This window comes from Pinus tabuliformis, chromosome 7 (assembly GCF_031772625.1).
Source record: "Pinus tabuliformis cultivar Carrire ecotype Pingquan chromosome 7, CPIR1, whole genome shotgun sequence".
NCBI lineage: Eukaryota > Viridiplantae > Streptophyta > Pinopsida > Pinales > Pinaceae > Pinus > Pinus tabuliformis.
Window position 1 is genome coordinate 1,896,507,084 of NC_142293.1, and position 12,356 is coordinate 1,896,519,439.

At 37.4% G+C, this 12,356-nt stretch overlaps 1 protein-coding gene across 1 annotated transcript; it reads right to left on the reverse strand.

The window, feature by feature from the left end:
* Positions 1–3,420: 3,420 nt before the first annotated feature.
* On the reverse strand, positions 3,421–9,587 carry LOC149256050 (uncharacterized). Its single transcript, XM_089460651.1, has 2 exons — positions 9,354–9,587; positions 3,421–4,139 (listed from the first exon to the last, which is right to left on the reverse strand). Exons 1-2 carry the CDS (start codon positions 9,421–9,423, stop codon positions 3,550–3,552), a joined length of 660 nt encoding a protein of 219 aa, XP_089316777.1. The 5' UTR covers positions 9,424–9,587; the 3' UTR covers positions 3,421–3,549.
* Positions 9,588–12,356: the final 2,769 nt, after the last annotated feature.

Sequence of the window (12,356 nt, forward strand, 5' to 3'; positions counted from 1 at the left end):
GAGTTGAGAGATGGGCTCATTGTTCGACCCCAGTATATGTTTCGCCACTGGATGGATGCTCTTCACGTTCCTATAGGCCAGTTCAAAGTAGGTTCTCATAGACTTCGGGTAGAGACGGACCATCAGATTGATAGACCAGACATAATCTACCAGGTATGTCATTTATAGGAAGTGGAGACTGAGGTGCACTTCATTTTTGGATGCCTTGTCTACTACGAGATCAGAGGAAGGTTCCATTGCTTGTTCAAAGATTCTCAAACCCTCACCGACTTTTTCAGGTATCTCGATCAGAAATGTTTGGCCCTATATATGTAGGAGGCTCTTAGGTTCCGAACGCATATTCTTTAGCCTCCCATCAGACAAGACCTAACATAGAAATACGACATTTTTCAGGGTACCACCTTCAGACAGGGACACCAAGAGACCGATGGATACCAGTACACATCCAGACTCTAGATCAGTGAGGATTTGTTGGACCTCACCCCACCACATGATATCTCAACAGTGTATATGTCTCAGATCTGTTCTTGGGAGACAGACTAGGTCCTCCATACCTTAATAGCGAGTGAACTCCCCCGGACAACAATTTAGTGGACAGCTTGCACATTCCACCGACTCTTCATTAGGCCAACAAACTTCGTTGAGTTTCTTTGGTGTTCTTCCTTTAGCCTTGGATGTTAGGAAAGATGGGTGTGATTCTCAGACCTATTAGCTCCTGGATCTTCTCCGCTAGAGGTAGATGTTAGTTTACTTCATGCATTGTATCTTTTATAGGAGACAGTTTGGTTCTCCCACTTTGTATAGACATCATTGTACTCAACGATCCTTTTGACCTACTTTATAATCAATAATTAGATATAATAATAATTATCTTATCTTATCTTATCTTGTAATAATAATCACTAGAAAGTCCGAATAACAAATGAAACAAACACACACCCTTTTTTTTTAATATATATGAAAATTCTAAGTTAATGAAATTTCATTGATGGGGTTATTGAGTCAACATGACAATGTTATGAGAGTAGTGCTTCTTTTTGGCGTTCCGCCTTCTTCTTGTCAGTCCCTTGGAATGGTTGTCAATGATCGTTGATACACATACATGTCCCCTTGTGTGCGTTGCCTTCCACACCTGCTCGAGAAACCCTAGCCCTACGTTTTTCAGTGATTAAAGTATCTATGTCCCCTTGTGTGCGTTGCCTTCCACACCTGCTCGAGAAACCCTAGCCCTACGTTTTTCAATGATTAAAGTATCTTTGTGCACCAGAAACAATTCCGTGCCCTATTTTTTGCATTGTTCTCCTAGTGCCCATTTGTAGCTAATTTCTGTGTGCCCAAGCGCTTTCCTCGGTGATGAGCCCTAGCGGCATTACACTTGGATATATTGTTCACTGTGCCCAACTCGGAAACAAATATCTTCCTTCACAGTTGCTATTGGTATAGGCGACAATAGTCGAGCTAATTCTTATTTTTTGCGAAGCAATTTGCCTGAGGAATAACACCAGTCTCGATTGAAAATATCAAAATGCTGTCGGCCATGGCCGTATGAGTGGATATCTTGAGCAATTCCGCCCCATATAAACTTTTTCTCGCCGAGAGAGGGCCCCACCGTCATCGCTGGTTTGCAACTTCAACATGTTTGTGGGATTCGAACTTGGTTCCACTAGACTGAACGGCTTCTTGTAACAGAGCCATCTTCGAGAGCATTGGCATCAAAATGCCTAAATTTGGCGAGTGGTTCATTGTAGTGATTGGGAGAGATGAGCCAAAGTACGAATTGCCTCGTTGTCCTTTATGTTGACTCCAGCTCCCGTAAGTCGATGACCGTGACGACATGGCTGGCCTTACCATAGTTTGGTACAGACATTTACATGCCATTGTGACCAACAACATTATGTTAATGGACAAATTGTTATTAATTCAATGAGGGCTCTACTAGAATCTTCGGAAGTGCAATATGATACTGTGTATATATAATTATGCCACCATTTTTAAGAGTTGTTTATAATGTGATTTTTTTGGAGATTTCGGTGACAAAAGAAATTGAGGTTAAATTATCGGAACTCCGTCTTACATAATGATAAGCATCCCAACAACCTTCTCACAACACTGCTCTTGCCTTTTGTTACAAGAATCAAATTGTCGGCAACTCCATCTTACATAATGATAAGCAACCTAGAAGTTATGCTAACTCCATCTTGTTGGCAGCTTCAATGTGAAAAGAAAACAAGGAATCACTTTGCAATCTAAGTAAAACCATTTTTCTTCGACTTTCCACAAGTGTAATTGTTCTTCCACTTCTTTCCGCTGGTTGTAGTAATATGCATGTACATCTGATACACTTGTAATATGGTGATTAGTCTGAAAGTTAAACTAATATTCTATATATCCTTATATTAAATAGTCTTAGACTTAAAATATGAATTTTGCACATAGAAAAAGGTTATAATGATAATCTATAACAGTTTAAACAAAATGAACTTTGTTAATTTTCCTTGTTCATGTGAGTAACGTTGATGGGCAAGAGAATGTGGAAGTCATCCTGGGCGGCCAAACGTCAACCTCAAACTGATCTAATTCTCCTTCCTTCACCATCTTCTCTTTGCAAAACATGAAACTCTAATAGGAATCCCAAACAATACTATTGACAACAAATAATAGTAGTAGAGAAAATTATTGTTGAAATGACTTGAGTAATAGCATAATGCAAACCAAATTCCAAATATATATACATAATGATGATCGTTTAAACTTTAAACTTTGAAGTGTTGAAGCAGCTACTTATCATTGGAATCAACCTATATTTATCTTAATATCATATCTTTTATATTCATCTTAACATCATATCTTTTTCTACATTTAATAGATTTGGAGTTAAAATGCATCTAGACTAATTTCTAAAGACAACACACCATAAGGTGCATCAAGTGATTCTTTAACAAAAAATAAAATATTTTTTTTTAATATCTCAACAATATAATTTGTTTCTGAATTCAGGTTTCTGTGATCCATATTTTGTATTGAAATTATTTCCATAAAAATCACATTAAAAATTTTGAGTCTACGAACCACCCAATGTGGTTGTGGTTCATCATTAAGACTAAGAATTTCAATACAAAAGTGTTTCAAAATTATGACATTTTGTAAAATTTAGTAAACTGACCATACTTTCATTTCTCATAAATCCATCTTAATATCAATTTAGTAAAAATAAACCTCGAATAATACTTTACAAATGCAAGAATAAGAAGAATGTATGCTAAAAATTTTAATATATTACACAAAATGTTTCAGCATGAAGCAACGGGTAACTAGGAACACCCCCACCATAGCTGTGGAGCACCTCGTTTTTGAAGGCCAAATGATTGTAGTGTAACTTCATAAAATATCATAAACTAGATGAAACTACAATCTGCCATATAATAAAAATAATGCTAGAATCATTGCCAATTTGAAAAGAATGTAGCATTACATAGAATAGCTCCAAATAATGATTACTTGAAGCAATCTTAAAACACAAGCATTTTAATCTGGAACAACCAAGATTGTTCAGTACACAAAAATTGAAGCAACTACAAAAGAAAGAAGAAACAACCCTATAAGAGAGGACAACTGCCTGGACCTTGTTGCAGCACTGCACGAGTCGTTGGTTCCACTGTAACATCCGGGCCTCTGTTTTATGGCTGTACCTCCTTGGAGTTTGAAGGAAGTTTTTGGATTTCCGTTACTAAATAGCACACACCAAAAGTATGGACCCCCTCCATCAGTTCCTTGAATGCCAACTCCAACCTCAGTATGGTTCTTATTATATAGAATAGAGAGGCTTTTATCATTTTCAATGAGAACATTAGAGAATGCTTCTGCAGGTTCTGCATACTTTGATTGACACGCCAATAGGCGGCCTGATATCTGACCTAATGTTGAAACCTCCACACCACAATTGGGTGCAAATGTTTGGGCAAAATCTGATTCTGCAGGCTTTTTTGCTTTAGAGCCACCAACTTCATCACAGTTGCCATCATAGGCTTTGATGTACTGTAAGGCCATGCATGCTAAGCCTGGGTTGTCAGCAAGGCTTGATGATTTGTGTGCAGTCCGATTCTGGTTTATCACACTCACTAGATCATCAGCAGGGTTATCTGGCCAGTACCAAATTACAAACATGGTTTCAGTATAAACTTTGGATGAATGTATATAGTCTATAATCAAAAGCCAAATTCATATAAGCCAACCAAATATTTGCAATACAATGCAGGAAGGTATCCAAATTTATGCCCTCCGTCTACTGCTTTATTATCAAGAATTTTCTCATGTGACAACTAACAAGCATTGCATTTTTATACAGAACTATCTGACTGATGTGGATCAATATAGCATTAGAGACTCTAGGTTAATTCCAATTAGGAAACCAGTACGGTTTAGCAACTGTGATACAGATCTCACCGCCATAAAAACTTCTCCATCATGGATTGTAACAAATTTGTAATCACTGATTTACTAGATATAAAACTGCCTAGATGAGATATGCGAGACAAGTGAATAATTACACCCAGAGAAACCAGAGGGATGTGTATAATACTGCGTAACACTAATATATTAAATGAAAAAGAGAAAAATGTTGAAGAACTTGTAAAACCACTTACATGAGAGATGAATGATAAGTAAATTATAGTACCTATAAAAGCTAGGTGCATTTTACAGCCCAGTTGGATGTGTTGTATTTGGGTAAAGCTAATAAATTTAAAAAAAAATGGATTGCAAATTCTCACAAAACCGCCTGACAAGTGAATATTTGCACTTTGCAACCTTATTGGGATGTGTCATGATGATGAATACCCTTAATATACTAAAATGAAAAAAAATGAAATATTATGTTTAATGTAATAATTAAACCAAAAAAAAACTGTTTCTGACACAGATCCATTTTAATAGACAGGAGATTAAAGTACTTGGGTTTCCACTCCAAACACAATTTGTAGAAAAGCGGTGATTGACAATGGTCGATGGCTAAGGCGGAAAAGTGATTAAATACCTGGTGCAATCAAATGGCTCTCTTGAAGGGGCAGACTGGCTCTTGTTAAAGTGTATTAGAAAAAACACTAGTATATTGGATTTGACTGGTGTGGGTTCCAAAGGGTGTGTGCACTGTGGGAGACCATTAGGAAACTGTGCTACAAATTTATTTGATCAGGAGACCAAAAAAATAAAGGTTTTATATTGACTTCATTGAAAAGGTTGGGTGTTCCAAATCCTAGTGGAGGATGGAGGCTAAAAATCCCTTTTTCTTCTCGAAAAATCTAGCTCCAAAAATTGTTTAGAGGATTTTATAGGAAAAAAGACTGTGGGTTCAATTAATCAATGCAAAATCTACTGCCCCAAGCTACAATGGAAGATTGTGTAAGAAACTCAGATAAACAACCACATAAATGCCTCAATCATTTGAAAGTTGTGAATTCATTCTTTCATTTGGTGGGTAATTAGCTGATTTGGAAAGTGGGCAGAGGATAAGAAATTCAAATTGGCCTTGATCCTTGGATAGGCAGTAAAGATTTGGATAGATTACCTCCTCAGCTGGTTCAAGATCTTAGAAGTAAAGGATTTTACATGATTAGACAAATTGTACACTCAGAGAGATCGACAAATTGGAAACAACAATGGCTCTTGACGGAGGAGCTGGGATTGGGAGAGGAATTTGCTAAAGATTAAAAGGGCTATATAGAGGTTTTAAGAGATAGCAATATCAAAATTCAAGCAGATGATAATCAGTTATTTGGTTACTCAATCCCATGGGAACATATGTGTCTAGCACTCACTGAGAAAGGTCTGCAGGGATAGTAGGCTTGGTGGTAGAGGACTATCCGGAAATTAAAGTGTCCTTTCAAAAATAAAGTCTTTAATTTTAAACAATAAGGTTCCTATAAGGGAGGTTCTTCGGAGAAACAACTTTAATGACCCAGGTTGGTGCAGCTTATAGTCTTATACAAACTGAACATCTAATTATGACCCATCCCTTTACTAAAGTGGTTTAGAAAGAAGTATGATGGAACTGAAAAATTCATGAGAGGAAGTAGATATAGAAGCAGCCTTCAGATCTTGGTATTCCAAAAGGGGCACCAAGAAGATCAAAGTCCTTCTCCTCAACATAGCCTGGGGAGTGTGGGTAGCTAGAAATCTGATCTTATTTGAAGGAAAGGGGACCCTACTCAAATGTGCGATTCAATTTCTTGATAGCATAAATGCTTACCTGTAGGAGGTTGAAAAACAATCCAGAGAAGACATAATAAGCAAGGCTCTTCCTTGGACATACTTTGATGGAGCTTTGCAAGGGAATCTTCCAAAGAGGTGCAAAGGAGTTTAATACGTCTTGTCCATTCACCATATATCCTTCAAAGCAGGTATTTTCCAAGAAACTAATAACTTTTGTGAACTCATGGCACTTAAATTACTTTTTCAGCTAGCCCAAAAGTATGGGGTCCAGCAAATTCAAACTTTTTGTGATTATCTCTGGGCCATCAAATGGATTATAAAAGAGATTCAAATAAGAAATTTCACCTTGTAGTCCCTTTATGCTGATATACAATTGCAGATGTCAGTTTTCACACATCTCTTTGTCTCACACATTCAAGGACATGAACAACATAGCAGACGGCCTTTCAAAAGCTGGACTAGGATTGGAATGAGGGACCTGGATCATTTTCATATTACAGAATGGCCACTCCACAGACTTATTATATACACCATCGATATTATGAAACACTCATATTTATTTTGAATGAGGACTGATCACAGCCTACCATTAAAAGTGGTATAAATGTATAAATTAGGCGGGCTCAATGGTTAAGAACATGGATTTCCTCCTCTAATGTTACATGTTCAATGCAAAGAAGGATAGAATATGTACATATGAACAAGCTGTTTTTGAACATATTATTTAAAGTTTTAATAGCTTATATTTCCAAGTTTAGGGCATAATGTTACATGTGCAATGCAAAGGAGGATAGAATATGCACAAATGAACAAGTTGTTTTTGAATAGATTCATAACATATTATTTAAAGTTTTAATCGTTTATATTTCCAAGTTCAGGGCAAAATATCGTTCTTCATTTCAAGAGCAATGTTTGTTGTACTTTGAGATTTACTTTCTAAAGGCAGCATTTAAAAGGTCCAAGAGAATGTTCCAAGTGCGGAGGCCAACAGATAAAGAGTATCTGCTTTAACCAGGTTGGTCAGAATTTAAATATTTTCAAGGTCATAGTGACCAAATGGTTGTGGATAGTATTTTCCAAAAAGACATGATAACTACAAACAAAATGCAAAGATTTATACTCCAAATATTACAAACAAAGCATTATCTATTTATGTTTGCTAAGTAAACTTTCTTAAAAATCAGCAACTAACATTCTAACAAAGTGGACATTTATTTATCATTTGGCACTACTAGGCGACATTACAACAGTGTACAGCAGTTGAAAACATAACTGTAGTAGGTGCCTAGAGAAATAAAAGAAAGAATCTAGCATTAGCTAGCCTTGTAAGGTGGGCATCCTTAAATCAACTCAAGCTTGATAACACACTTCATACTTGGTCTTTGGCTGGAAGAAAAAATGAACATCAGCAGAATAAGAACTGGTTCACATAATTTTCAGTACAAGATTAGCCATGACTACATCAACCTGGTGGGATAAAGGATTTGCAAGTTTTGCAAGAAAAACAAGGGTGAGAGTAAAGATGTGAGCCTCCTGCAATGAGCAGAATATAACTAGTATTTGCAACACAAGATCGCCGACAGCAATCATACATTGCAGAGTAATTTAAAATAGCTAAACAGATAATGGAGCTCATAATTCATAACTTCTTATTTCTACATATAACCTTAACCAAAACACCAAATCCCTAGTATTTGCAACACAAGATCGCTGACGGCAATCATATATTGCAGATTAATTTAAAATAGCTAAACAGATAATGGAGCTCATAATTCATAACTTCTTATTTCTACATATAACCTTAACCAAAACACCAAATCCCATATTGGTCAGGTACCCAAACCTTTGATACTTATGGGGATTTTTCCTGTAGATAGAGATGTATAATAAAAAATGCAACAGTTCCAAATGAAGATGGAACTCATAACCTTTTACCTGTGGACTGAAACAGCACATAAATAGAATGTTCTGTGGGAATGACTACTACATCTACAAAGTAAAACACATGAAGAGAATGTGCTGTGAGAATGATTACTAATCTATTACAAAGTAAAACATCATAAAAGGAGAACGAGTCATGAATAAGTGTATCTATTAACAGAGAAGCTATATAGTAACATTGCTAAAAACATCAAAATATTGATACTCCCAACAGGCCAATCTGGTCCGTAAAGAGACGAAAAAAATACAATGTTAAGAGTTGCTTATAAGATGCGCTCCTCTACAGTGTCAAGCACACCAGTCTTACAGAATCTGTTTAAGGGTTCAGGCAGCAAAAACTCCGAGTGTAGATCAAACTGAACAAGATGGGTAGAGATTCTAGATCTGAGGCTTCTCATACACCTGAATCTTATATATGGTCATGAACCATTGAATAAACCCCGAATATAATAATCATTGCACCGAGAGAGAGAACCGAGGTACTCTGCAGCTTGGGTGGGTGGGTTTCCATCTAATAGAGCATTTGATCTAGACAATGCATCTGATGCATTGAATATTGCATTAGCACAAGCCCATCTAAACTTAGAGGGTGGAGATCTATATAACAGTGCATTAAAAACACTAGCACAGATCCATCTAAACCTGGACCCTGTTTTGATATACATATCAAGGTTGAGAAGCTACAAGATCGATATGTCGAATTCAGATAAATGCATGTATTAATTATTAGACTTAGATATGTCCAACCTCTAGCTTCCTCGAAGTGCGTATCAGACCCAAGCTTAGTGAGTCTATGCTAGTCTAGCTTCCAAGGGGAGAGAATGAGGGTCAAATTGTGCAGCGCTGGGTTCAAGTTCTACAACTTTTAATCAACAATGGCAACTGATTATCTTTAGTTTTGACATCAATCACTCTCATTTTCTCAAATTAACTACATACATTGCACAATGTGTCCAACTAACTACACACATTGTGCTTTCATCACCTGAAAGTGCATTCCCACAGCTTGCTACCTAAAAACTCAAGCTCAGAGAATACTCTGCTACCATCTAATATTACGCAGCACATACAAACAAACAAAATACCATATTGTGGGATACACATTGGCTTGAGCATCTCAAACGAATCAAGCAAACAAGCATACTTTTCATCAGAGCTAACAGATCCAGATCCAGATTATTGAATGAGAGGACAAACAAACTTACTTTTACTGTCAGCTGAAGCAGAACCCAATGCAATTAAAATGGAAATGACGATCAAAGTTTCCGTAGCCATGGGATGGGACGGAAGATGAGATCTCGATCAATAACAACAGAAGTGATATCCAACAGTAGTCGCGAGAGTTTCTCTGCTGTAATAACCTGTCAGAGAACCCTTAAGTAATACCGCTGCCTGACCGGATGCCACAGTCTAAGCCGGTCGAAAACAAATATGCATAGTTCGAACATAAGTAAAATGTATTTACATATATATATTAAGCTATTATTTTATTATTAATATTAATATTAAATCGCAGAGGATTGAACATCTCTTTCATCGTGACGTCTCACCCATATGTTCTCAATTAAAAACAGTTGTTTGATTAATTGTTAAATTAATCTTGTTTGTGGCCATGCGGTTTATGAACCTCGATTTTAATGGTTAAATTAACTTTGTTTATGGGGATGCGGTTTACTTCGATTTTAATGGTTAAATCAATTTTGTTTGTGGCCGTGCGGTTTATGAACCTCGATTTTAATGGTTAAATTAATTTTGTTTGTGGCCATGCGGTTTATGAACCTCGATTTTGGAGGGTTTTTTTGGTGAGGAATTAGTGTTGAAAATCGATTAGGTTGGTGACTTTATCAAAAAGCCTCGGAAAGAAAAAGTTAATGAGTACACATCGTTTGTTACTTGGTCATTGTTATACAAGGTAGCATGGTTGTTGTTTCCAATGGTGTTAACTTTAGATATAAGAAAATAATGGGATCGCGTGAGATTGCATGGGTAGATAGGTGTTTTTTTTTGGGAATGTTTATTAACGATGTATATAAAAATGTTTGTAGGTTTTTGGTTATAATGTTTGGAATTTATTGATTATATATAAAAAGAAAGAAAAAAAGAAATTATTTTAATGTCTATAAAGCTAAAGATAGTTTATGGGTTAGATTGCTTCTTCATATGCTTGATGTGTTTGGTCATTTTTCTGTAAAGCTTCAAAATAAATGCTCTCAATTTCTCGACAAACCCCTCGCTAAATAGATTATCCCAAGAGCTAGTTGCCAACATATCTGCATAACTTTCCTTGTTGTCTTTGAAGGCCTCACATTCCAAAATGAAATGTTTTTTGTTTCCACTTTTCCGGAAGAACAAAAAATGCATACTTTTTACTCCCACACCTCCTTTGCCCTTTTCCAGCGCCCTGTTTCACAACAGAGTTGATGAGAATTAGCCCTTAACTGAGCAATAAGAATTTTGGCTCCCCAAGAGATATTGGCCTCTATGTATGCTTTTGGTTGATGACTATGAGTGGGATTAAACACTTCAATATAGTACTTTTTCTTTCTTTCTAGCTCCTTATCCCAAGTACGCTTGTGGAATTTTTCCATAACAAAAGCTTTTATCTCTTTGTTGTTTATGGGACATGCGTTCAAGCAAATACCCCATTTACTAAACCATTTGTTATTTTGCAGCATCGAGAGGGATCATGTAAGGACCTGCGGTCCAAGGCACGATTGCCACACGAAATGCGACGAGTTAGCTAAGGCAAACGAGCGCACGAGCTGGACGAGTTAACCAAACGATAGAGCGAAACACTTGAGCGCGTGCGAAAGTGATTAGAGCGAGTCATATACATTTATAGTGAACGAGCTGAGCATTCATCAAACGGGTTGCAAGTCCGGGCGTTGGTCGATGGACCGACCAAGCGAAGTAGCAAACAAAGGCGTTGGTTGAACATAAAACGCAGGTCGGCCAAGGGTGGCACAACTGCCCCATGAAGCATATGTATAGGCGTGCGTGATGGGGAGAAAGGCATTCATTTGAACGAAGTCTTTAGGTGGACAAGTAAAAGTGCGAAGGGGAAGTGTATAGCTGCAGCAAGGAGGCGCAGTTCTAATGCGCCTGCCCTTGGGCAGCACCACACGGAGATAGCATGTGGACTTGGTTGAAAGGCGAGGGCACGGGTGAAGGTGCCCGCCGTTCAGTGGAAGCACGAGTGGTGACTCGGGTAGGTTGCCCGCCCGTCGTGCAAGTGTATGCGGTGGAGACTTGGGTGAGGTCGCCGCCAGGTGAAACGAAGGAGAACAAGTGACTCGGGTGAGGTCGCCCGCCCGTCATGTAGCAGTAAACGAAGTTCGGTTGAGGAGTACGGTTGCCAGCTCGTGTGAGGGCGCGCCCGCCCAACTCGGGCAAGGAACTTGGTTGGCATACGAAGGTGTTGCCTTTGTAAAATTGGCTAAGTATGAAACTTGGTGTTTCCCAAGTATACTTGTAAAGCATTGTAAACATTGTAAAGTTATATAATATATTGAATTCGGGCACATTCATTGTTCAGGGAGTTGCCCCTCCCTTTATAGTGTGCAATTGTGTTCTTCATGTATAATTGTTGATGATAATGAATGTGTATGGGTGTTCATTGGAATAAAGGAAACATAATAATATTTGGTTGCGAAAAACAAACTAAATAGGCTAATGGTTAGGCGTAGTCCATGAACATAAGTATTGGTGAAAAGAAAGTGTTCGGTGGTGCCGCACCTCGCCAAGTACGGTTGAAAGACTACGGTAGGCCTGGGGGTGTGACAAATCAAATCTCTCGAGGTGCAAACATTTCCTCAAGTTTTGCACTCAAAAAAGAGGTTTGCACATTGAGAGATTTGATCCCTCTCAGCGCTTGATAGATCCGAAGTTAAGATGGATCTAGGCTAGTTATTAACATAATAATCATGTCACTCACACTTTAAAAAAATTGTAAATGTATTTATCAAAACACTATTAAAATTTTAAATGACCAAAATTTCAACTACCATAAAGGAAGTCCTTTAAGACTCAAGTTATATATAATGAGAAACAATCCAAAGATATATATGTTAACTTTTGGCCCAAGGGAACACAATTGTCAATGTTTGATGTGGATGTTTTATATTATATGAATGAAACATCAACATTAATTTTTGCCGGAATGCCAAGAATGAAACACAAACATTTAATGTTTGAATCTAGGCTCGTCT

Excerpts from the sequence above, each read along its gene's own strand:
- LOC149256050 (XM_089460651.1), bottom strand. The coding sequence starts at position 9,423 with ATGGCTACGGAAACTTTGATCGTCATTTCCATTTTAATTGCATTGGGT. Across the intron at positions 4,140-9,353 it reads TGCTTCAGCTGACAGTAAAA|ATAACCCTGCTGATGATCTA; the intron begins GTAAGTTTGTTT and ends GGTACTGGCCAG.